The 26,010-nt window shown below is 43.6% G+C and overlaps 1 protein-coding gene and 1 long non-coding RNA gene across 2 annotated transcripts; one reads left to right on the top strand and one right to left on the bottom strand.

Moving 5' to 3' along the window:
• Positions 1-1,440: 1,440 nt before the first annotated feature.
• Positions 1,441-7,942, top strand: IL12A (interleukin 12A). Its single transcript, NM_001112637.1, is given in 7 exon segments — positions 1,441-1,570; positions 2,568-2,713; positions 5,399-5,512; positions 5,835-5,876; positions 5,952-5,993; positions 6,085-6,228; positions 7,776-7,942. Coding segments are annotated over 7 exon segments (762 nt in total). The 5' UTR covers positions 1,441-1,452; the 3' UTR covers positions 7,932-7,942.
• A 12,088-nt stretch (positions 7,943-20,030) lies between these two features.
• LOC110742626 lies at positions 20,031-25,771 on the bottom strand. Its single transcript, XR_002520491.2, has 2 exons — positions 24,078-25,771; positions 20,031-20,412 (listed from the first exon to the last, which is right to left on the bottom strand). It is a non-coding gene; the product is annotated as an uncharacterized LOC110742626 (long non-coding RNA).
• Positions 25,772-26,010: the final 239 nt, after the last annotated feature.

Raw genomic sequence — 26,010 nt, 5'->3', positions numbered from 1 at the left:
GTCAGGCCCTTTGGAAGCTCCAAGTCAGAGACCAAACACATCCTCCCGTTACCCACGCCTAGGGTGACTAATGCCTGTGGGAAGAACAACTGAACTAAAAAGTCCCACAGGAACCTCAAACCCAGCACATCCAAAATGGAACTTCTCACCATCTCCTCCAAACTCAGTCCTCTTATACAGTAATCCCTGTAAAGCGAGAACAATCTCCATTCCCCATTCTCAGGGCCTTCCTGTCCCTCTTACCTGAGGAGCTACCAAGCCTTGGCCCACAGGCCCTCTGAGAGTCCCTCCTGATCACCCTGTGTTCTCCATACTGAATAAGGACTTGGCCACACCTTGTCAACTCTTCCCTCTGCTCCACTCCTGACCCCTGGATCCATCCGTCACGATGTGGCTGAAGGGATCCTCCCATCATGCAAATCCTGCCACATCTCCCTGCCTAAAACCCAGGAAGACTCCCCACTACTCCCAGCACAGAAGGTACACTCCTTAGTATGGCATCCCTTGCCCTCATGGCACGGCCCCATCCAGCTCTCCAGCCTCACAACCTGCAAGGACACCTAGACCCCCACCTCCCTCAACCCTTCATGACTGCGCTTCTGATCCCTGTTTCCCCTGGCTAAACCCTGCGTGCCCTCCCGCTGGACGCGGTCTAATGCCTACTTGTTTTTAACACTCAGGTTGGGGCCCCAGCTCCCGGGAGTCTTTGCTGACTCCTGGACCCCGTTGCTCCGGCTGAGCGTGGGCTCTTTCTCTAGGTCTTTCCTCCCAGGACTCTGTGCATTCATCCCATCGGTAAACTGGATTCTCTACAAGAGTAGTAATTGCATAGTCAGTCAGTTCTCATCCTTTTTCAGGTTTCAGAAAAGACCTGTGAACAAAAGGCATTGAGTCTGATTTAGTGTGGTAATGCCCCGAGGGTCCTGTTCTCCCTGGGTGTCCTGCACCTAGTGCAACGTCGACCTGGCATCTAGTGAGCCATCTGAAGGAACGATGATGAGTGAATGATTTGCCTACCCATTCCAGTAGAAGGCTGGAGGTTGTGGTTAGGGCCCATCCCTATGCAGGACATGGAAAGTGGGAGGCACTCCTCTCCCTACGTCGGCAGGGGGCGCTGCACAGCTGCGGGGCGGGGTGGCTGAGACAAGGGGCGTCCGGCTAAGGCCGGGGACCCAGGGTGGTGGGCGGGGTGTCTCGCCCGCCTGTGGACCCCGCGAAGTAACTGCGAACATTTCGCTTTCATTTTGGGCCGAGCTGGAGGCGGCGGGGCCGTCCCGGAACGGCTGCGGCCGGGCACCCCGGGAGTTAATCCGAAAGCGCCGCAAGCCCCGCGGGCCGGCGGGACCGCACGTGTCACCGAAAAGCTGATGTAGAGAGAGACAGAGAAAGAGACAGAAAGCAAGAGACCAGTGTCCTGGGAAAGTCCTGCCGCGCCTCGAGACAATTATAAAAATGTGGCCCCCTGGGTCAGCCTCGCAGCCACCGCCCTCACCTGCCACGGCCACAGGTCTGCATCCAGCGGCTCGTCCAGTGTCCCTGCAGTGCCGGCTCAGCATGTGTCCAGCGCGCAGTGAGTACCCAGCTGGCCAGGGCTCTGGTTTGCTCAAGTGCAGAGGGGCGGCTGCTTGGGAAGAGGGGGTGGAAACTCAAGTCTGCCTAAGGAGAGACTGGAATAGCAGCCCTCTCCTGCAAAGAGGAATGAGAATAGGGGTCTCACCATGCGCTAAATAGGGCATGTCTCTTTTCATCTCGAAACAGCCTGATGAACTATCATTATGCCCACTTCGTAGAGGAGAAACTGAGGCCCAGCGTGGGAGATTTCCTGCCTTCCTGCCTAGGGTCCCTCAGCTACAAACAGAAGGCAGATCCAGATCCTAGCTAGTTGTAAAGTCAGGACTGGCAGGGTGCAATGGTTCACGCCTGTACTCCCAGCACTTTGGGAGGCCAAGGCGGGCAGATCACCCGAGATCAGGAGTTCAAGACCAGCCTGACCAACATGGTGAAACCCCGTCTCTACTAAAAAATACACAAATTAGCCGAGTGTGGTGGTGGGTGCCTGTAATCCCATCTACTGGGGAGTCTAAGGCCGGGAAAATGACTTGAACCCGGAAGTAGAGGTTGCAGTAAGCCTAGATTGTGTCACTGCACTCCAGCCTGGGCCACAGAGTGAGACTCCGTCTTAAAAAAACAAACAAGTCAGGCTTTCTCACTCCACTGTTTTTAAAACACTGGGTCCCAAGTCTGACTCAGCCACTTCACCACCTGGTCTGGGTTTCCCTCATCAAAAACATGAAGGCTTTCTCTGGGTGATTTTTGGGTTCGACACCCTTGTCCAAGCTCATCCCTAAACCCTCACAAGGAGCTGGCTTCTAGTCCTAGAATAGAGTGGCGCTTTGTAATAACTTGAGTCATCTCTCAGGTGTTGAGGGAAAAGTGTTGGAAATGGGTGGAGGGAGGTGGGTGCCAAGCAGAAATGGATGGGTGAAGGTGGCCAGAATGGAGGGAAGGTGGTGCAGGCAGGCCATCCAGGCTGAAGTTCCTCCACCTGCTCCTCACTTCCCTTCCAGGCCTCCTCCTTGTGGCCACCCTAGTCCTCCTGGACTACCTCAGTTTGGCCAGAAACCTCTCCGTGGCCACCCCAGGCCCAGAAATGTTCCCGTGCCTTCACCACTCCCAAAACTTGCTGAAGGCCGCCAGCAACACGCTTCAGAAGGTGAGCTCTTCCTGTCTTCTCCGCTGTGCATCTGTACCCTCCCTGAGGAAGGGGCCTCTCATCCTACCCTCTGGTACCTGATGGAACTGCAGAGAAATTGTGGAGGTTCATTAGTAGCTGTCAACAGCAGGAGAGGGAACTTTACAAATGGCCCAAGTGTTAAAGAGTCCTAGTGAAATTGTGTCTCCAGAGAAAGCAAGAGTAATAATAAATTATAATGATGTTGGTTTTGGCTATGTCTACACAGAGTAAAGTGGATATTTGCAGTGTTCCTGTAGCCTGCCAACAGAGATAGAATTGTGTCAGGTCCACATGGTTTCTCTGCATCACTGATCAAACCCGGAAATAGTTACTTGGGTGCATACTCTGTGTTGGGGGGCAGGGGTACAAAGATGAAATAGCCTCATCCCTCCTGCTGCCCACCAGCTTCTACTTGGTGACACAGTTCCTTCTGAGAGCAACACTTCTCAGGGAGGACTATGACAGTGCACATGCGGCCTTCATTTTCTAGGGAAGAGTTACCTAATTTTATTTACAGCTTCGTTCTTTTAGGTTTCATATTTTAATGTAAAAACCATTGCCGTTAAAAACTGCTCCAGTAGCTATTGCTGCAAAGGCTAAAGGCTAGTGTTTTAAAAGATGTCCTCTGCCTTTTTGATCTCTAGGAAATTTTCCTTGTGTATTTTCTAGCTTGTTGCCTTATGAATATCTTAAAATAAGCTCAATGCCACCAAGCCTTCCAAAAGGGCTCTTTTCCCCTTTCAGTCTTTCATAATGTGCTGTGCATTGCTCCTCACAATTCAATGAATCTTCATTAGAGAGGGGGCTCAAGTGAGAACTGCTTTGTTTCCTGAAGAAAGGTTCAAAATGGATAACTTGTAGGTGCTCCAATTCATATGGGTGTTTTTTGTGCAAAAGCTGACGCCTCTACTCCCAGATACAGTCAAAAGATTATAGAAATCAGTTTAAAGTTTTGTACATCATTTGTCAAATTTGCTGCAGTAGGAAACAAAGGAGGTAGATGCAAGTGATTCACTGGCCATATCCAGCCCACAGTTTTGTAGAGTTTGGGCTATATGTTTATTTTTTAGTTTGATGCTATTCAAAAACTGAACCTTTCAATTGAGATTTCAAATTTCTAGCTTCTCTTGAAAAGACCTGAAGAACAACACTGGACTCACACTTCCAAATCTAACTCTTTAGAACCTGCTCAGAATAGTGGCATTGCCCAGGTCTATTTAAACACCTCCAGGAATAGTGTATTCATGTCCTCCTGCTGCTGTCACAAATGTAGTGGGTTTAAATAACACAAGTTTATTATCTTACAGCTCTGGGCATCAGAAGTCCAAAATGGGTCCTACTGGGCTAAAATCAATGTGTCAGCAGAGCTGTAGCCCTTTCTGGAGGCTCTTGGGGAGAATGTGTTGCTTTGCTTTGTCACGTCTAAAGGCTGTCCACATTCCTTGACTTGTGGCCCCTTCCGTTGTCCATACCAGCAATGTCTGGTTGAGTCTTTCTCATGCTGCTCCCTCTGGACTGACCTTCTACCCGCTTCTACTTTTGAGGACACTGCTTACACTGGATTCACCCAGATATTCCAGGATCATCTCTCTACTCTTAGATCAGCTGATTAGCAAATTGAATGTCATCTACACCTTCATTCCTCTTTGGCAGGTCACATAGCACATTACCAGGTTCCAGGGATTGGGAGGTGGATGTCTTCGGAGGCGGAGCATTGGTCTAGCTACCACAGAAAGGGATTTTACTACTTGTGTCCAAACATATTCTGAATTTTCAGGCCTTGCTTCTTGGCTCATGCTGTTACCTCTGTCTGAAATTTCCCTCCTCCATTGATGACATTTTACTCCTCTTAATGCAGGTGTCCCATCTCTAGGAAGCTTCGCTTCCCTTCCTGCCCCTCCTCAGAAGCTTCATGCCCTTTTCACCATGTCTCACCTACTGATGCCTCCTGGTCCATCTGGGCACTTGTCTGTCTCAGCAGCTAAACTTGCAATCCAGGAGGGTATACATGGTCCTCTTCTCTGTCATGTTCTTAGTACCTAATGGAGCGCCTGGCACCCATCAGGCTGTTGAATGGAAAAATGATCGTAATCTTCAATCATACAGTCCTTTACTTCCTAAGATACATTTCATAATTTTACCCAACGGTGCTTTCCAACACACTAAGATGACATCTCTGTGTATGTGTGTGCATGTGTGCACTGCAAATTAAATCTCGCTTGTCTTAAGGGTTTGCATGTTTGTTATACCCATCAAGCTGTGACCTTAATAGTTCCCCCTTTAGAAGTTATACTTGAAATAGGTATTCATAGAATACAGTCACTTTAGCAAAAGAAGAAACAGTTTTCACCAGAAGCAAGTGTCACAGTGAGGTGTGGAGGCTGGTTAGCACAGGTTGATGACATGATTTATTGTGTTTACATAATGAAAAAATATGTCATCCAGAGAAACATGCCCCAAGCATAGGGAGAGGAGGGTGAGAGACAGAATGTAAAGAATCTGTTTCCTTTCGTGTTATGAAGAACCAGAATTTCCTGCAGGTCAAAGCAACAGAGGTCAAGGGCAGCCAGCCAGAGCCTGCCTGGCACCCTGGCGTACCAGCCTTGTGGGGTGCCAGGTGCCTTATCAATGTTATAAACTGAGTTTCTCTTTCATTTTTCATAGGCCAGACAAATTCTAGAATTTTACCCTTGCACTTCTGAAGAGATTGATCATGAAGATATCACAAAAGATAAAACCAGCACAGTAGAGGCCTGTTTACCATTGGAATTAATCAAGGTATAGAGGATTTTCCTCCCAAAGCTTGCAGTGTGGTTAAAAGCTGTGCATCAAATCTCACCTGCTTCTAAAAATTCACGTTTCTGGTATCCATCATTATGGGACTTTAACTGGTCCTACTTCAGAAGTTAGATTTGGGAGAAAAATTATAAAAATAAATGGTTTTTTTGCAATAATATGAATATACTTAACACTTAAAAATAGTTAACATGGTAAATATTATGATATGTGTTTTTACCATAATAAAAAAAGTTTGACCTGGAAAGTCAGAAAGATTTATACTAAGATTTAATACTTTGATATATGATATTTTTCCCTCTAGAATGAGAGTTGCCTAAATTCCAGAGAGACTTCTGTCATAACTGTAAGTCAAAAAATGAAAAGTTTCAGCCTGTATGATGAATTCATATCGCTGATGTCTGTTTATTTTTTTTTCTAGAATGGGAGTTGCCTGGCCTCCAGAAAGACCTCTTTTATGATGGTAAGACACACAGCTCTTTCCTCAAATGCAATGGGAGAAATGTTTTTAGCCTATCTCAAAGGATACTTCCCCATCTTGTCATGTCACCCAGGCCCTGTGCCTTAGGAGTATTTATGAAGACTTGAAGATATACCAGGTGGAGTTCAAGACCATGAATGCAAAGCTTCTGATGGATCCTAAGAGGCAGATCTTTCTAGATCAAAACATACTGGGAGTTATTGATGAGCTGATGCAGGTAAGACTTCATTCTATCAGTGAGAGCACCTTTTTCATGCTAAAGATACCTAGCCAGGGTCCTCAATAAAGAGGTATAAAATCAGCTCTTCCTGGATTGGTGGAGGCCTTTTAAAGGCCTGACAGACCTACATTTTCAAGGAGACAGCCTTGAGGGTGCCCCCTATAGGGAGCACAAATGTGAGCAGATGACATTATGAAAAGCAGACTCCAAAGTATTCACTCTGTGGTATCCCCCACACTCTGCAAATGTTTTTGTGCATTTTCTTATGTCAGCCTCAAAACAACCATATGGGATCTGCACAAAGGAGGGAACCAAACCTTAGGAGAGTTAAACCACTTGTCTGAGGCTCTGCCTCTTAAAATCCTTCAAGAGGATTTCACTACACTTACCTTCTCACTCACCTCTAAAGGCTCCAGGATGTGCTGCCGGATGTGCATACAAGGGGCCAGCTTGCGTATCTGCAAATATTGCTGGGAAAACAAGCAAGATTGGTGCCTGATTATGACCCATTGTGAACCAAAATGTGAACCAAATAAAAGAATGACCTATCATCTGGGGCATCTATAATGTTATTCATAGGCAAGAACTTGCTTTGTAATGTTCCGAATCACCATAACACAGATGCTAATATAAAACAAATATTTATATAAGCGAGGGTGATTGCTTTGGTGACTAGGACACAGGATAAAAATATGGTGGCAGAAATCATTGTCTGAAAAGTAATTGATTTACTTTTATTCTTTTCGTGTGTGTGTGTGTGTACGCGCGTGCATGTGCCAGATTACTTGTTTGAAAGGCAATGAGCGTTATCCAAGTATCAAAAAACGTTACCATCTAGAGAGCTGTAGTTGCTGTTTTGTTTTTAGGACCAAGAGTTGGGTGATTTGGGTGCTAGAATCAATTCTACCAGTAACCAGACAACTATTCCCAAGCCACTTAACCCCTCTGTGCCTCAGTTTCCTCTGGTATAAACTGGGGTGACTTTATTCTAGCTTTCTTTTAGACTTTTTGTGAGGAAGATATGAAAGTATTCATCAAGGGTGCAAATTATATTGTGTTATCAAATCCAAGTGCTAAACTTGGGAAATTCATTGCCAGGTTTATCTGACACAAATGGCATGTCTTCAGTAAACAGGCCTGTTACTGATAGCGAGTTCTGATCGATAGCAATCCATCACCTTCCTGTGCTAAACAGAAGTGGGCTTTTTAATGTAACATATACAAAATTAATTAGATATTGCAGCAGATGTCATTTTAAAGGAACTGTTTCTTTCTAAGACACAACTCCCACTGATGTTTTTTTTCTAAATAGTTTCAAGGGTCTTTTCTGAGCTCATTGAAGATGGCTGTGCTTGGAAAATGAGTATTTCTTTTCTCAGGTTCTGCCTGGTAATCTGGCTGAGAGTAGATGTGGGTTGGGTTAGGAGTGGCATAAGGGACTGAGTTGCAGGCTCTGAGACATGTACTGGCTTCACTCATTTTTATGAATGAATATTTGAATTTTGGAATACGATGTAAGTCATGCTTACTGTTCATTCTCCTAGGCCCTGAATTTCAACAGTGAGACTGTGCCACAAAAATCCTCCCTTGAAGAACCGGATTTTTATAAAACTAAAATCAGGCTCTGCATACTTCTTCATGCTTTCAGAATTCGGGCAGTGACTATTGATAGAGTGATGAGCTATCTGAATGCTTCCTAAAAAGCAAGGTCTCTCCAAACCGTTGTCATTTTTATAAAAATTTGAAATGAAGAAATTTTGATAGGATGTGGATTAAGAACTAGGGAGGGGGAAAGAAGGATGGGACTATTACACCCACATGATACCTCTGATCAAGTATTTTTGACATTTACTGTGGATAAATTGCTTTTCAGTTTTCATGAATGAATTGCCAAGAAGGGAAAATGTCCATCCTAAAGGCGTTTTACATTCACTTTAATAGAAGGGCAAGAATTTATAAGCTATTTCTGTACCAAAGTGTTTGTAGAAACAAACATGTAAGCATAATTTATTTTAAATTATTTATTTATATAACTTTGTGATCATGAAAGCATCTGAACTAACTTATATTTATTTATGTTATATTTATTAAATTATTTATCAAGTGGATTTGAAAAATATTTTTTAAGTGTTCTAAAAATAAAATTATTGAATTAAAGTGATTCTCCTATTTTTCTAATGTACTTTTAAGTGTTAAAATACACATTGTGGGAAAACTGAAAACTCTGATGAGACTTCAACAAAATTACCCTGGAAAGAATGCCGGGAGGCTGAGGCAGGAGAATGGTGTAAACCCGGGAGGCGGAGCTTGTAGGGAGCTGAGATCCGGCCACCACACTCCAGCCTGGGCGACAGAGCGAGACTCCGTCTCAAAAAAAAAAAAAAAAAAAAAGAATGCCACAATATTCTTCTTATTCCTTTCCTAGTTCCTTTCATCTCATTTTAAAGGGATCCTAGTAAGACAAGATATGCTTTACTACTAAGGCAACCAAGTGAGTCATGGTTTTTGAGGGTTTATTATTTTTGTTCAACATGAGTCTAAAAGTGTGCTGTGCATTAGACAAATACATCATAATATTCTTCAACCAGAAAAAAATGTCACTAAGAGGCCTTCTAGCCTAATTATTCTAATTTTTGTGACCCTTTGGGCTCTGAGAGAAAAGTTGTCCCTAATTTACAACCAGAAAATCTCTCCATTTGTCTAAAATTGTATAGAACTTTTACCTCAACCACATGGATGATTGCCTTACTTTGGCTTAAGAGATGTGCTCTTGATGAGCTAAATGTTAAATTCCATCTTTTCAATTCTCTAAACCAGGGGTCCCCAATCCCCAGGCCATGGACTGATACTGGTTCATGGCCTGTTGGGAAGTGGGCCCCACAGCAGGAGGTGAGTGGCAGGTGAGCAAGCATTACCGCCTGAACTCTGCCTCCTCTCAGATCAGTGGCAGCATTAGATTCTCACAGGAGCGTGAACCCTATTGTGAACTGTACATGCAAGGGATCTAGGCTGTGTGCTCCTTATAAGAATCTAAGTAATGCCTAATAATCCGAGGTGGAACAGTTTTGTCCCGAAACTATCCTTGCCCCCTGCCCCCTGGGTCTGTGGAAAAACTGTCTTCCACAAAACCAGCCCCTGCTGCCAAAAAGGTTGGGGACCACCACTGTAAACCATGTAAATCTTTAGGCTTCATGACTTAGTCCACTTTGTACTGCTGTAACAGAATATCTGAGACTGGGCCATTTGTAAAGAACACGGATTTATTTTTTTACTGCTCTGGAGGTTGGAAAGTCCAAGAACAACGGGCCAGCATCAATGGCCTTTGTGCCATGTCATCATATGGCGGAAGGTGAGAGAGAGAGCAAAGGGGTGCTGAACGTGTCCTTTTATAACCACTCCCATGATGACAGCATTAATCCATTCATAAGGGCAGAGTCCTCATTGCCTAATCACCTCGTAAAGGTCTCACATCTTTATTCTGTTACAATGGCAATTAAATTTCAATGTGAGGCTAGTCGCAGTGAATCATGCCTCAAATCCCAGTACTTTGGGAGGCCGAGGCAGATGGATCACCTGAGGTCGGGAGTTTGAGAGCAGCCTAGCCAACATAGTGAAACCCCATCTCTATTAAAAATACAAAAATTAGCCAGGTGTGGTGATGAACATCTGTAATCCCAGCTACTCGAGAGGCTGAGGCAGGAGAATCTCTTGAACCTGGGAGAGGAGGAGCTTGCAGTTAGCCGAGACTGTGCTACTGCACTCCAGCCTGGGCAACAGAGCAAGACTCCATCTCAAAAAAAGAAAAAGAAAAAAATTCAACGTGAGTTTGGGAGAGGGCAAACCACATTCAAACCATAGCAATTCACCTGACACAATACAATGCAATGTTAAGGCTTTGACAATCCATTCTTCCTTAATAGATAAAGGACCTAAAACATAAAATATTTTGAGTGACCCATTTCCTCAGTTACTCCTCTCAACTGAATCCCAATCTTTACCCCTGTAAATGTTTTATCTCCTTCCCAGGTCCTCCTGCATGACAAATTTCTCGTTTTTCAGATTCTTGCCCTATTAGACATTTAATAAAATAGAAACCATCAGAAGCTAGATCCCATCACCTATCTCCTTCTCTTGAATGGTCCACAAGTGCTTCACAGACGTGGGTTTCTTTCAAGTGTCGAGTCTGGGGTCTCAGCAGCTTTGACAGTGAGAAGAGACAAACGGGCTGTAGAGTTGCGGCCACCTGTTACTTGGAATGGTGACTACTGGTTGTCTGGGCCCAGAAATCAGGAGGGACAAGCGGACTGTCTCTTCTATGAACTGGGTTTATACACAAGAACACGTGTGTTTCTTCTGTTCTAGAAATTAACATGGGATATGCTTCAAAAACATGATGGGACGCAGTAACAGCTTCACGATTCATTCCAGTCTTTATTACGTGGTTAGTTTTTCACTTTTTTTTAAGCCTGTGTCTGCAATTTACAAGTTGTGTAATACGCTTGCAACCAAATCATCCCAATGCTCCCCACTGGTTTCCTGTTCTGAAAAAGGAAGGTAATACTAGGACCTACCTCAAAGGATCAGAGAAAGGGTAAAATGGAACAACTCGTGCAAAGGGCTAGCGTTGCACCTGGCACATAGTAAGTGCGCAATAAATGTAAGCACATTTTGAAATGTATTATTAGTCTTCGGGCTAGGCACCTGTACCAAATTGGTCACCTCCTCTTTGCTGCTATTTCCTCATTGATGAAATTCAGAAAACTGTGGGACCTAATTAACTGTGTTATTGTGAAGATTAAATGACACAACACAGTGCCAGCACCTAGTTATTACTCGACATAAATTTGTTAAAGCTCTCACAAGACATCAGAAAACCCGCTGATACACTGTGCCCTCATGGCACTCAGCGTATTAAGTGTGGTCAGGACAAGCAGTTGCCTGGTGTGAAGTATGAGGGCAAAAGGTAGGGTCTCTGCCTTCCAAGAACAAAGGGTGGAGAGCACAGTAACTTTTTTTTTTTTTTTTTGAGACCAAGTTTCACTTGTTACCCCAGGCTAGAATGCAGTGGCGTGATCTCGGCTCACTGCAACCTCCATCCCCCAGGTTCAAGCGATTCTCCTGCCTCCACCTCTTGAGTAGCTGGGATGACAGGCACCCACCACATGCCTAGATAATTTTTGTATTTTTAGAGACGGGGTTTCACCATGTTGGCTAAGCTGGTCTCAAACTCCTGGCCTCAGGTGATCCACCCACCTCAGCCTCCCAAAGCGCTGGGATTACAGCGTGAGCCACTAAGCCCAGCCAGGAGCAAAACCAAGGAACTCTCCCTCAAAAAAAAATACTCCCCAGTCAATTGGAGATTCGTTTGATTAGCAAATTACTTTATTCAAAAGAAACTAAACCTTGAAAGTGTATCTGACACCTCAGAATGGCCACATCAGAGAATTAACATGAAACATACTGAGTTGTCAGCTGCCCCATTGAAGGTCCAGGACTTGGAGGAGACAGAACAGTTCTAGGACATGGTCTGGCCAGACATCCAAAAGTGAGTATTGAAAAACTCAAGAGATGTAAAAGACCCTTAGACACCCAAAGGAGGATAAGAAACTACAGACAAAAAGAAAAGAACACTAGCTTTGTTGGGGACCAGCACCCACAGCCATCATAAGTCCTCTTCCCTGTGTCACACTGGGCCATTCGGTTATTATCCTTATTTGAGGACTAAACATCTTGGGCCAGGCGCGGTGGCTCACACCTGTAATCCCAGCACTCTGGGAGGCCAAAGCCGGCAGATCACGAGGTCAAGAGATCAAGACTATCCTGGCCAACATGGTGAAACCCCGTCTCTACTAAAAGTACAAAAATTAGTTGGGCATGGTGGTGTGTGCCTGTAGTCCCAGCTATCAGGAAGCTGAGGCAGGAGAATTGCTTGAACTCAGGAGGTGGAGGTTGCAGTGGGCCGATATCGCACCACTGCACTCCAGTCTGGCGACAGAGCGAGATTCCATCTAAAAATAAAAACAGCTGCATCCATGTCCCTACAAAGGACACAAACTCATCCTTTTTTATGGCTGCATAGTATTCCATGGTGTATATGTGCCACATGAACAGAAAACCAAACACCGCATGTTCTCACTCATAGGTGGGAACTGAACAATGAGATCACTTGGACTCGGGAAGGGGGACATCACACACCGGGGCCTATTATGGGGAGGGGGGAGGGGGGAGGGATTGCATTGGGAGTTATACCTGATGTAAATGACGAGTAGTTGGGTGCTGACGAGTTGATGGGTGCAGCACAGCAACATGGCACAAGTATACATATGTAACAAACCTGCACGTTATGCACATGTACCCTAGAACTTAAAGTATAATAATAATAAAAAATAAAAAAATAAAAAAATAAAAAAATAAAAAATAAAATAAAAATAACAACAAAAAATTAAAAAACACTTTTGGTTCTGGAAGCATAATTCGGCTTCCTAGTTTAAAGCAAATTGCATTACAATATGATAAGTAAGAAAAAAAATCTGGCTTCATTTTCCAAAAATTGAATTCATGTACTTGAAATATTTTATTTTAAAAAGTGAAGTAGGATGTGTATAAACGTTGTGAAATGTATGTGGTGAGAACAAGCACAAAAACTTTAGTTATACTTATGGATCTTTCAATTTTACATTAAAATATGAGTATGAATTAAATCTATGTAATATCAAAAACAGTATATTTATGGACTCTGTTTTAGACAAAAAAAAAAAAAAAAAGTAGTAGCAACTGCTCAATTGTGCTTCCTAAATGCCAGGCATGTTCCTAAGAGTTTACCACAAATAAACATAATCATCCTAATAACTCTTTTTATGGATGTGGAAAGTGAAGAAGATTATTTAAGTTGGTCGGGTGCAGTGGCTCATGCCTGTAAACCCAGCACTTTGGAAGGCCGAGACAGAGGATTGCTTGAGCCCAAGAGTTCAAGATCAGCCTGGGCAACATGGCAAAATCCCCATCTCTGCAAAAAATAAAAATAATAAACAATAAGATTATGTCAGCTCACATCATTAACATCTTAAGTGGTGGGGTCTCAGCCTGTGCCAGCAGCTACGCTCATGTTAAAGTCACTGTAAGTCAAGGGAACGCTTTCCCCATAACCATATAACTATCATCCCAATTATTTATGTATCTCCCTTCTCCCTCTTGCTCAACTGTGAGAACTTCAGATTTAGGCAATGTAGTATTACCCACGTATTTGTGTTCCCAGCCCCAGGAACTTAAAAATGATACAGAGACAAAGGGAATCTTCATGAGCCCCCATGATTCTCATGTCTTTTCCTAATCTAGATAGAAATAAAGAAGTTTCAACCGGGTGCAGTGGCTCATGCCTGAAATCCCAGCACTTTGGGAGGCCGAGGTGGGCAGATCACCTGAGGTCACAAGTTTGAGACCAGCCTGGCCAACATGGTGAAACACTGTCTCTACTAAAAATACAAAAATTAGCCGGGTGTGGTGGTGTGCACCTGTAGTCCCAGCTACTCAGGAGGCTGAGGCAGAGAATTGCTTGAACCCGGGAGGCAGAGGTTGCAGTGAGCTGAGATCGTGCCACTGCACTCCAGCCTGGGTGACAGAGCAAGACTTCACCTCAGAATAAATAAATAAATAAATAAATAAAAATAAAATTAAAAAGAGAAGTCTCTAGTCTTTGAAAGAAACTTATTCACAATTACGAAAACAGAGTTAAAAATTGAAAATGCATATGCTTACTTAGTTTAAAATAATTATACATGTTCATAATGGAGAAAAATCTGAATTAATAAACCTTTTGATTTAGTTAACATAATTTAAATACCTATGGTCTGAGTATATGCCTATGCTTCAGAAACAATGTGCCAATAAATATACCATACCTATGAACGGGAAAGTGTTTTACTTCCCATTAGGTTGCAGATGTATTAGAAACACACTCCTGCACCACAGCTTCAAGAAATTCAAATAATGACCTGATCTGGTTTCCAAGCTGCCCTGCCACGAACAAGTCAGAAGCCCTGCAGGGCTCCTCGGTAAGCCCTTGAAATCCCTTTCCCTTCAATGGCCCCACCACAGCAGCTCCACTTTTGAATATTTTCAGGTAAGATTTCCTTTCAGAAAACGTTTTCATGGGTAAGGAAAAATGAAAACTTGCTGAATTCTCTAAGTCCCTCTCTGCAGTTGTTTTTATAACAGAACCACCTGTTGATTCCCAGGCTTGCTCAAAAAGAAAACACTGCTATGAATGCATAGAGCGTCTTCCTTTCTGAAAAGGAAACTTGTGCTAGAGGTTAGAGCAAACAGCAAGAATGGGATTGCAAAGAATAAAGGTGGCTGACTAACTCTAGACTTCCTAACTGAAGACTTACATCAGGATTGGAACAAATTAGGTCTAAATCTACGGTGGGCCCCAGGGTGGAAATGGAGGTCTCAGTTAAGAAGCAGGAGAAATCTCAAAACTCAGAGCCTGGAATTCAACCCCAGGGCCTCCGTGTTAGCATCAGTGGCTGCAGAGCCATTATCAGGACCTCTCAAACCCTGGCATATAGGCAGAGAGGCTGAGAACACCTGTCACCTAAAAACACATGATTCTAGCAGTGAATCCCTGGGATCAAGCTCTTCAGCAAGCCATGTGCTGGTTCACCCCAAGAAGGACTTCCAGAAAACGGGCAGTGGGCTAGGTTGACTGCTGGAAACCACCATTCTCATGGGAACACATTAAAAATTCAGCAACTGCTGTGTTCTCTTTAGAGAACAGCGTGAAGCGTGCTTTCTCATGAAAAAGCAGCAAGGAAATTTTCCCCTAAAGGAATACAGCAAAAGGACCAAACGAGAGCCATCATGTGCAGAAAAATCCCTGGTCAAGAGAAATGCACAGATGAGGAAGTAATAGGAATCTGCCTGGTTTTAAATAAAAACACACCTTCCCATCCTTGGAAGAGAGAAAACCATAATTATTCCTGTGGCGAAAGGGCTGTGGGGACAATGCAGGTTGTCCTGAACCTGTGTGAACACCTGGTGAACTAGTTTACCCTGGCTGGCACTCACTCAGCCTGGGCCCAGGAGCCAGAGAGCTGGGATCAAAACCAACTGTTGCCAAAGAGCCAAAGGAATGACAACCAAGCAACAGGATGCTTTAAAACAGGACTTGTAAGTAAATAATACAAAGAAGAGCAGTGTCAAAAAGCAGATTTCCTTTTCTTCCCATCATCCATGATTTATGAATTTATGGATCAAATAATGTAAAATATATCCAGAATATTAATCACCCACCACACTCATGATGCTGAGGTACTGACAATATCTACACAGACCAAAAAAACTATTTCACCAATTAACAATAGCCAATGAGACCCATTATTTCCTGAGGCAAGTCTTTTTCAAGAAAAGATTATTCCCTTGGTTCTGTGAAAGCTATCTCTGAGTAGCATTCTTCCCCACGAAAAGTAAATGATTCCACCACGAAAGTCCAAGAAAAGTAGTGTTTGGCCAGCTGAACTTCTCCAGAGGATGAGGAGCTCACATTTCAGCTTGCATCCCAGATTGCTAGGTGGGAGAGAATTGCATTTGTTTCTAATCTCTTGGGGCTTCAGCACCCCAAGACTAGAGAGCAGAAAACCTCAGTGGTCCACCAGGCAAAGTGGGTCCGGGGGTTCAGAATGCTCGCTCACCATGTCTGAAAAGTATGCAGACAGATCATAATGCTTTGACTTCTGATATAAACCTTCTGGGGTGTTTACATACTTTTTTTTTTTGGAGATGGAGCCCGGCTCTATCGTCAGTTTGGAGTGTGGTGGCGCGATATCGACTCATTGCAACCTCCAACTCCTTGGTTCAAGTGATTCTCCTGCCTCAGCCTCCTGAGTAGCTGGGATTAGAGGCACGCGCCACCATGCCCAGCTAATTTTTGTATTTTTAGTAGAGACGGGGTTTTACCACGTTGGCCAGGATGGTCTTGATCTCCTGACCTCGTGGTCTGCCTGCCTCAGCCTCCCAAAGTGCTAGGATTATAGGCATGAGCCACCGCGCCTGGCAAGGAATAAAAAATCTAAATCAAATGTTAAAACCTCTCTCTGGATTACTGAGGATTCTTAGAAAAAACACTATATTTGTTGTGGTAACAACATATAATAATCAAAGTCTTGAATTGATTTGAGCTCAATTATAACAATGTGCTACATCCATACACACACACAGAAAGAGAAGTGGTTGAAAACCAAGACAAAGAACCCTGTGGTTTTCCGGATCAAGACCAGGAACGACCCGCTCCAGCCCTCCCTGAGCTCTGCTTTCTCCCTTCCCCTCTTTGCCGGTTGAACATTGCTGGCGCCACCCAGTGGCCCCCATGACCCCTGCTTCAGTGCCACAGAAGGTCCAGAAGGCTCAATGCTACCAGCCCTGTGTTAAGTACCAGGGTGACATGACCGTTCCCTTACTGAGCCAGACCACCTGCCTGGATCTTGACATGCATGGTCTCCTTTCATTCTCACCACAGCCCAGGACATAGGAGGGTTTGCACCCATTTCACAGATGGGAACAGAGAGGATTCAAGTTAGGTTGAGACTTTGCTTACAGTCCCAAAGCTAGGGCAGCACTGGGGCTGGGCTTCCAACCCTTCCTCTGACTCAGCTGCACACACCATCCTTACTAAGAGGACAGCGGCCCCTTGCTTGTTTTTGCAGTTGCATTAACTCCCTGAACCCAAGCTTATAAATAACCAAGTAACATGTTCTATAACTATTTCCAAAGACACAGCTTGATTCCAAACAAATAACTAAGTTGATTTTCTGCTCACCTTCCATCATATCTTAGACTTCAAGAGAGATGATGTCTCTCAAGCACTTACATAAATTCTGGGCTGTGGCAAGCCTCTGATCATTTTCTTGACACTTCTTCAGCATCCTAAACTTGCAGATGGTAACATCTTCTGCCCTCTCCCAGGTATCACCAGTTTTGATAACATCCAACTCCAGATTGGCAGTGGCAGTTTTTTTGTTTTGTTTTGTTTGCAATAGCACAGTCTCGGCTCACTGCAACCTCTGCCTCCTGGGTTCAAGCAATTCTCCTGCCTCAACCTCCCAAGTAGCTGGGATTACAAGCATGTGCCACCATGCCCAGCTAATTTTTGTATTTTTAGTAGAGACAGGGTTTCACCATACTGACCAGGCTGGTCTCGAACTCCTGACCTTATGATCCGCCCACCTCAGCCTCCTAAAGTGCTGGGATTACAGGAGGGAGCCACCGCGCCCGGCTGGCAGTGGCAGTTTTTATCCACTCTTTCCTCAAGTCACCAGCAAGGGTAATCGACTGAGTAACTGTTAAGGAAATTTAGTCTTTGCTTCATCTAAACACAGATGATGAATTCAGGAGTTCCTCTGAACACTTCAATCATTAATAGATACTTACAATGAAAATATACTCTCCTTATTTTTAAAAAAAGTGTAGCATTAATTGTTACTTTAATCACTTTTAAAGTAGATTTAAATGCCCCCCAATCACTGTTTTCCAACCAATCTTAAGGACTAAACGGTATTATCTCATATAATATTACACTGTTAGAGTATAATGTTCATTCACAGTGATAATTCCAATAATAAGACTGTTTTGAAGGCAGCATAACTTAGGTTGGAATTTTGAAAAATTCAGACACCAAAAATAATTCAAGTGGCTTAAAAAGAAATACAGCTTTGGTCTTACCCATCTGTCTTTATCAGAATGTTAGCAGCACATTGAGACACTTAGTGACCTCAGTGACCACTAAAGAGAAAAGCAAGAGATCTGAATTCTCATCTCCATTATGCCATTTCCTGGTTTTAGGAGGAAATGCACATTTCAAAAAAAAACCTCAGGGGATGGTTATATCTGTTTTGTATCTGATTTGTAATACCTGCTAATTTCTTAGGAAGTGTCATACACTTAGGAGGTGTGATTTTTGTGAAATATACATTTGGTCTTCCTTATCTTTTCCTGGCATAAAACTCCTGAAATCCGTAGAATCTAAGGAGTGTTTGCAGTGTATATGCTAATTATATAGCAAAATTACATATTAGCATATAAAGGATTGTATGCTAATTATATTATTAGATAGCATACATAATATGGCATGTAATTATAGATGTAATTATATATTATTATAATTATATAACATAATAATATATGCTATGCAATTAGCATATACACCTTTATATGTTAATGAGGTGACTGGTAGCTGAGGGCCCCTGGATAGCTTCAGGATGGCAGCGGGTCACAGTAAAAACCAAGGCTGGATTAGAAGGTTAGGATTTTCAGCTCCACCCCATGCAGAGAGGGAGGAGGGGCTGAAAATCGAGTTGATCACCAATGGCCAGGAATGAAATCAATCATGCCTACAAATTAAAGCTTCTACAAAACCAAAAGGACTGGGTTCAGAGAAGTTCCAGGTTTGCAAATACATCCACATGCAGGGAGTGTGTGCACCCCAACTCCACAGGGACAGGAGCTCCAGTGCTGGGACCATTCCAGATAGCTCCCTGAGTATCTTGTCATCTGGCTGTTCACCTGTATTCTTTATTATACATCTAACTAATAAACCAGTAAATGTAAGTAAACTGTTGCCCTGAGCTCTGTGAGCCACTGTAACAAATTAATCGAACCCCTGGGGAGAGTCTTGGGAGCCCCAATGTGTAGCCGGTAGATCAGAAGTTCTGGCAGTTCAGTCTTATAACTGGCTCTGAAGTGGGGGACAGTCTTGTGGGACCTGACAGTATCTCCAGATGGCTAGTGTCAGAATTGAGTTGAATTAGAGGACACCCAGCTGGTGTGCACTGCAGAATCTGCAGAAATATTGCTTGCTTGGTTGGCATGTGAGGAGTGAGGAGTAGCGTGTGGTGAGTGAGGGTAGGAAAAAACACTTGGTTTGGTTTTTGCACTCTATCTCCTATATCATGTAGGAGGGCATATATGTCTACCAACTCAAATCATTTGCCCCATAAAAATATTAGCCCTCTCATTGAGCTAGTTTTCCTACTTTCACCTTTTTAAAGTGGTCGTGCTATAGTACAGCACAGTTGACTGCTGCAGAGTTTCAGTTAAGGACCCTCCACGCATTTCAAATACTGGCGGTAAAGCTAGAAAGAGGTGAGAAGTGACAGGAATCCTTCCCACTCTCCCACTAGGATGCAACGCCTAAGCTCATCTTCACCATCTACTTTTTTTTTTTTTTTTTTTTTTTTGAGATGGAGTCTTGCTCTGTCGCCCAGGCTGGAGTGCAGTGGCGCAATCTCAACCCACTGTAAGCTCTACCTCCTGGGTTCACACCATTCTCCTGCCTCAGCCTCCTGAGTAGCTGGGACTACAGGCATCCGCCACCATGCCCGGCTAATTTTTGTATTTTTGGTAGAGATGAGTTTTCACCGCATTAACCAGGATGGTCTCAATCTCCTGTCCCCAGTGATTCGCCCACCTCTGCCTCCCAAAGTGCTGGGATTACACGCCTGAGCCACCATGCCCGGCCCCACCATCCACTTATTAACTTGCATTTAACGTGTCTACTTGGACTCTTCCCCACTCCACAGGTTTCCTCTCTGACCACTTTCTAGATTGAAGAATGGGCTCCAAGGGATGGCCCTGCCATCTAGTGGCTTCTCGATGCCTGGCAGATTGTTCCTAGCTTTCTAAACCTCTGCCCCATGAAAGTTGCCCAGAGAGCCTACGAAAAACCTAAGTTCTCAGGGCCATCTCAAAACCTGTATCAGATTATAAACCCAACTTATTAACAAGATCTGAAAGTGACTCTGTTAGGGTTGAGGCCTGACCATCTTTTATTAAAGCAGTACAGTGAAATACTGAATAAGAAACTACCAGGAAAGTGGCTTGATATCTCACAGAACATTGCAAAAAATACACAAAGGAAGCAAATCTATTAATTTGTTGATTTTGATAACACACTGTCATCTCCAAAAAGGTTGGAAACCCTTCATCTTTCCAAGTTGGATGTGGCTCCAGGAAGGCTGATCCAGCAGCATGGGCATTGGATGAATGTCAATGCGGGAGGCCGGGGAAAATGAGAATTCCATCAGAGGGAAGGAGCAGAAGAGGGGGATCAAACTCAGTCTGGTTTCTAGCAGTTGCCACTTGCGCTGCTTTTTGAAATGGTTCAATCCTGATCATATTGAACTCAGTCACCTGTCAAGTTGTAAGAACCATCAATTAGAAAAAGTGGTATGAGATTTGAACTAATGAAATCAATTTGCAAAAACATGCAAAATTCTAGGGTCTTGGCAATCTCTCTAAATTTCCAATATGAGTTTGAGGGTGGGCACGGTGGCTCACACCTGTAATTCCAACATTTTGGGAGGCCGAGGTCGGCAGATTACTTGAGGTCAGGAGTTCGAGACTAGCCTGGCCAACATAATGAAACCCCGTCTCTACTAAAAGTACAAAAAATTAGCCGGGCATGGTGGTGGGCACCTCTGTAATCCCAGCTCCTGGGGAGACTGAGGCAGCAGAATCACTTGAACCCGGGAGGCGGAGGTTGCAGTGATCACACCATTGCAGATCACACCATTGCACTCCAGCCTGGGCAACAAGAGTGAAACTCTGTTTAAAAAAAAAAAAACCTGTAATTACTGTAAATAAAACACTGCTATACTGCTATCAAAGGTATATGGAGAAGGAAGTATAAAAATAAACACTGTATTTTGAGTACCAAGTAAATAATAAGAAAGAATGACTAAGACCAACTATTTGATAGCACAACACGGTAACCACAGTCAATAATAATGGTACATGTTAAAGTAACTTGAAGAGTGTAATTGGATTGTTTGTAACTCGATGGATAAATGCTTGAGGGGAAGGACACCCCATTCTCCATGAGGTGCTTATTTCACATTGCATTTCTGTATCATAATATCTCATGTATCCCATAAATACATACACCTACTATGTACCAAAAAAATTAATTTTTTTTTTTTTGAGATGTAGTCTTGCTCCGTCGCCAGGCTGGAGTGCAGTGGAGCAATCTTGGCTCGTTGCAACATGCGCCTCTCGGGTTCAAGCCATTCTCCTGCCTCAGCCTCCCAAGGAGCTGGGACTACAGATGCGCGCCACCACGCCCAGTATTTTTAGTAGAGACGGGGTTTCACCATGTTGGCCAGGATGGTCTAGATCTCTTGACCTCGTGATCCGCCTGCCTCAGCCTCCCAAAGTGCTGGGATTACAGGCATGAACCACTGCACCCAGCCACAAAATTAAATATTAAAAAAACACTTTTACTTCAAATGTATTCATAGAAATTCCAGCAAAAAAAAAAAAAAATCTACAGTATCACTCAGCACATTAGAAAACACAGTACTGCGGAAGTTCCCTCTGGACACTAACTTTATTGTGATACAATACGATATTCCTCATTTGAAATGCAGCCCCCTTTCTGACAGGTGCTGCATCTCACGCAGCGCTTCCGCAGTACCCTTTAGTGACGATGCCTGAATATTGATGCATAGTCTCAATTAGCTATTGCCTTAGGCCTGAAAAAAGAGCAGAGACCAGAAGCATCTTACAATGCAAAATATTATTAAAATAGATTCTAAACAAATAAACCAGAGGTATTATAAAGCAGTTTTTTAAACAGCCAAGAAACTCAGTATAGAAGAATATCTGTTATTCTGGTTGCTACCAGTTAAATATCTCTATTACTGTGGCATCTGCAGTGATGAAAAAGTAGTTACATCTTTCAGGTTCATTTATTTGAACATGGCAATGAATACCATGAAAAACAACCCAATTCCTGACATACAGAGTCCAAACGACCTCTTTACAGGGCTGTAATTTTAGCTTTTAATAAACTGGCCTGTGTTAAACTGGCTAATTGAATGGGATAGCATCTAGAGCAAAAATCAGCCACATCCATAGGAGAGGCTTATGCTTAAACTGAGAATTCCAAACATGACTGAGTGCCAAAACAGTTTTCTTTTGAGAGACAAAGACATGATAGGAGACAGACATCAATGGATGACCTGTGCATAGCACTCATTCTGTGTCAGCATTGGTTGTTACCAAATCATCTGTCCACATATAACCTGATGGATATAATAGAAACAAGTTGAAAAACGATTCAAAAGTTATTTAAATGATAAGTAGATGTACAGAAAACAGATCCATGATATCCCGATGTCATTACATTTATGGAGCAAAATAAAAATTCCGCATGACAGAAGAAATAGAATTTCTTGTAGGCAACATATAGTTTTTTAAGAGAGAGAAGAAATGAAAGAGTTAGTTAAAACTCCTTTAATGTTCAACTACTAAAATCATTTGTGTTCTTTCTTCCTCTCTTTCTTTCTCTTTCTTTCTTTCTTTTCTTTGCTTTTCTTTCTTTCTTCTTTCTTTCTTTCTTTCCTTCCTTCCTTCCTTCCTTCCTTCCTTCCTTCCTTCCTTCCTTCCTTCCTTCCTTCCTTCCTTCCTTCCTTTTCTTTCCTTTTCTTTTCTTTTCTTTTCTTTTGAGACAGGATCTCACTCTGTCATTCAGGTTGGAGTGCACTGGCACCATCATGGCTCACTGCAGCCATCATGGCTAACGACAGCCTTGACCTCCCAGGCTCAAGCTATCCTCCCACCTCAGCCTCCCAAGCAGCTGAGACCACAGGCACATGCCACCATGCCTGGCTAATTTTTAAATATTTTTATAGAAATGGGGTCTCACCCAGGTGCGGTGGCTCATGCCTATAATCCCAGCACTTTCGGAGGCTGAGGCAGGCAGATCATGAGGTCAGGAGTTGAGACCAGCCTAACCAACATGGTGAAACCCTGTCTCTACTAAAAATACAAAAAAAAAATTAGCCAGGCATGGTGGTGCAAGCCTATAATCCCAGCTACTCGGGAGGCTGAGGCAGGAGAATGGCTTGAACCTGGGAGGCGGAGGTTGCAGTGAGCCGAGATAGCACCACTACAACCCAGCCTGGGCAACAGACAGAGACTCCATTTCAAAAAAAAAGAAAAGAAAAAAAGAAATGGGGGTCTCACTTTGTTACCCAGGCTGGTGTCAACCTCCTGGCACCAAGGATCTACCCACTTCTACCTCCAAAAGCATTGGGATTACATGAGCCACCATGCCCGGCCTGTGTGCTTTTCAGAATATCATAGTCAACACTGAATTGTGTGTGATGCTGACAAAGAGGTGAAGTATCATAACTGAAAATGTAAATGATGCAGAAATAATAGCTACTCCAAACTTGTATCAATGGCAGGAGAAACCTCAGTGACATTTGTAGATGATGAACCCCCACATGGAGCCAGTGAATTTCAGTGGTCTCACTTCCATCCCATTGCTACTGCACCGCTTTAGGTTTGAAAATGTGTTTATTATACATGTGTCTGTTATTCTAAAAAACTTCCTTGAAATAGAATAAGAAATCAAACTCAAAACAGCTGCAGAAGATGGAGGGGATCTGGTGTTTTTCTCCATCTCCTTCTCCCAGAGGAGGTCCCCACGACCTGTAGCTCTCTCCAGCTTCTCCCAGGAGAGAGGAGGATATTAAAGGAGTGGTTGCAAAAGGGCTTCCCAGTACCAACATTAAACAGGGGAAAGGCGGTCCCATGCCAACGCTGTAATCATACACAGCGGGAGCAAGCCGGTAAAGACCAAGCAGGCAGGGTCTGGCAAAGCAGTCGGGCCATCAGGCAGGGTGCAGATCCACCCCCATGATACAGAAGAGACCCTGTCACTAGACCCCACATTCACATTAAGACAGCTGAGATGCAGACTTCTGCCCCTTTGAACCAAACCAAGCGAAGCCAAACCAAACCCACTTCCAGCTGAGCACGCCCACTGTTTGAAGCCGCCCCACACTCACCGTGAGCCCCACTGGCTTCCGGGGATTGGGCTGCGGGTGTCCGTGGGACTCAAGCAGGTGCCTCTGCTCCAGCAGCTGGGCTCTGTTTCACTCCATCAAATCTCCAAACGTGATAGAGATGAGACAATTATTATATTTGCTTTCTCGCCCTTCTCTACCCTCAGCTCCACCCACCCCACCCTGAAAACTAGAGTTTTTACTGAAGATAAAACTTAATATTCTTTGTTTTCTATCCGTATGATTTCCTCAGAATCCATTTTGATCAAATGCAACCAGTGGATAAATTAAAATCCACTGGTTGCACCAGATACATTTCAATATAACTTCCTAATTTTAAAACTTTACTATCAACAAATTCAATTTTCTTTAGAAAAGGAGATTTTTAAAATTTTACTTAGACTGGGCACAGTGGCTCATACCTATAATCTGAGGGGATTTAGAAGGTCAAAACGAGTAAATTCCTTGAGCCCAGGAGTTCGAGACCAGCCTGGGCAAAATAGTGAGACTCCATGTCTAAAAAAATACATTTTTTAAAATTAGACAGGCAAGGTGGCACATGCCTGTGGTCCCAGCTACACAGGAGGCTGAGGTTAGAAGGATTGTTTGGGAAGTTGAGGCTGTAGTAAGCCATAATCACGGTATTGCACTTCAACCTAGGTGACACATCAAGGCTCTGTCTTGAAAAAAAAAAAGTGTATTAATTAATAAAATACAACATCAATATATGATATAATGACAATTTAGAAGGGTCAGTGATTGCTTGGGCGGTAACTGAAACCATGACCTTGGAAATCTCACTTTCAAGTCACACACGTGCTTTTCTTTTGCTTCCAGTCCCTCCTTTCTCCACCCTGGTTTTCTACCTCATTGAGGCTTCCAGTCCCTAAACTCTGTTTTTCTAAAGACTTATTTTTCAGCTCCCTCTGTTTCAGTCTTTCATGTTATCAAACTGCAACACACGCTTACCACCTACTGACCATGGTTTCATTGGAGCTTTCCAACCTCCTCATAATTTTTGCTTGCTTCAATCATTCTCCAACCTGGAATTGGAGAACATTTACAGAACTAAGCTAACAGTTTAGCTGTCTCCCCTCACTGAATACCACCTTCCCCCAGAAAACCCTCTTATCACTATATTATGGACAGAGAACCTCAGAGGAGCTACTCCATTTGCCCAAGTCCTCCTCTAGGAAGGTGTGGAACTGGAATTTGAACCCCACTACATGCACTGGCCCTTGCCTCCCACCTCCTCAGCTCCTCTCCAGGTTCGACAGCAAGTCTGGTGGAAATACAGGAACAAAGCACTTAACTGCACTGGGCATTGCCATCGCCACTTGATTGCCTTAACCTGACTCCTCTCTCATTCCATTCCTAGTCCTAGAAACTTTGAAAGGATCATCTGAGTCTCTGACAATCACCAGGGCCGATAGAGTTCAGAAAATGCCCTCCCATGATGCCACTTCTGCAAAATCCTCCAAAACTGCTTCTTTGGAATAAACTACAAGGTTAGCAAACAATGGTTTTCTCAGAAATAGGGTTATAAAATGTGAGAACACAATACACTATTTTGAAACATTGAAAATACCATATCTGGCCCGACATGGTGGCTCACTCCTGTAATCCCAGCACTTTGGGAAGCCAAGGCGGGCAGATCACTTGAGGTCAGGAGTTCGAGACCAGCCTGGCCAATATGGTAAGACCCTGTCTCTACTAAAAATACAAAAATTAGCCAGGCATGGTGGCGCACACTTGTAGTCCCAGCTATTCGGGAGGCTGAGACAGAAGAATCGCTTGAACCCAGGAGGCGGAGGTTGCAGTGAGCCAAGATCATGGCATTGTACTCCAGCCTGGGCATCGTAGCATGACTCTGTCAAAAAAAAAAAAAGAAGAGAGAGAGAGAGAAAAGAGAAAGAAAGAAAGAAAGAAAGAGAGA

The sequence above is a fragment of the Papio anubis genome, chromosome 2, assembly GCF_008728515.1.
Source record: "Papio anubis isolate 15944 chromosome 2, Panubis1.0, whole genome shotgun sequence".
NCBI classification, from domain to species: Eukaryota; Metazoa; Chordata; class Mammalia; order Primates; family Cercopithecidae; genus Papio; species Papio anubis.
This window is presented reverse-complemented; position numbering and strand designations above follow the sequence as displayed.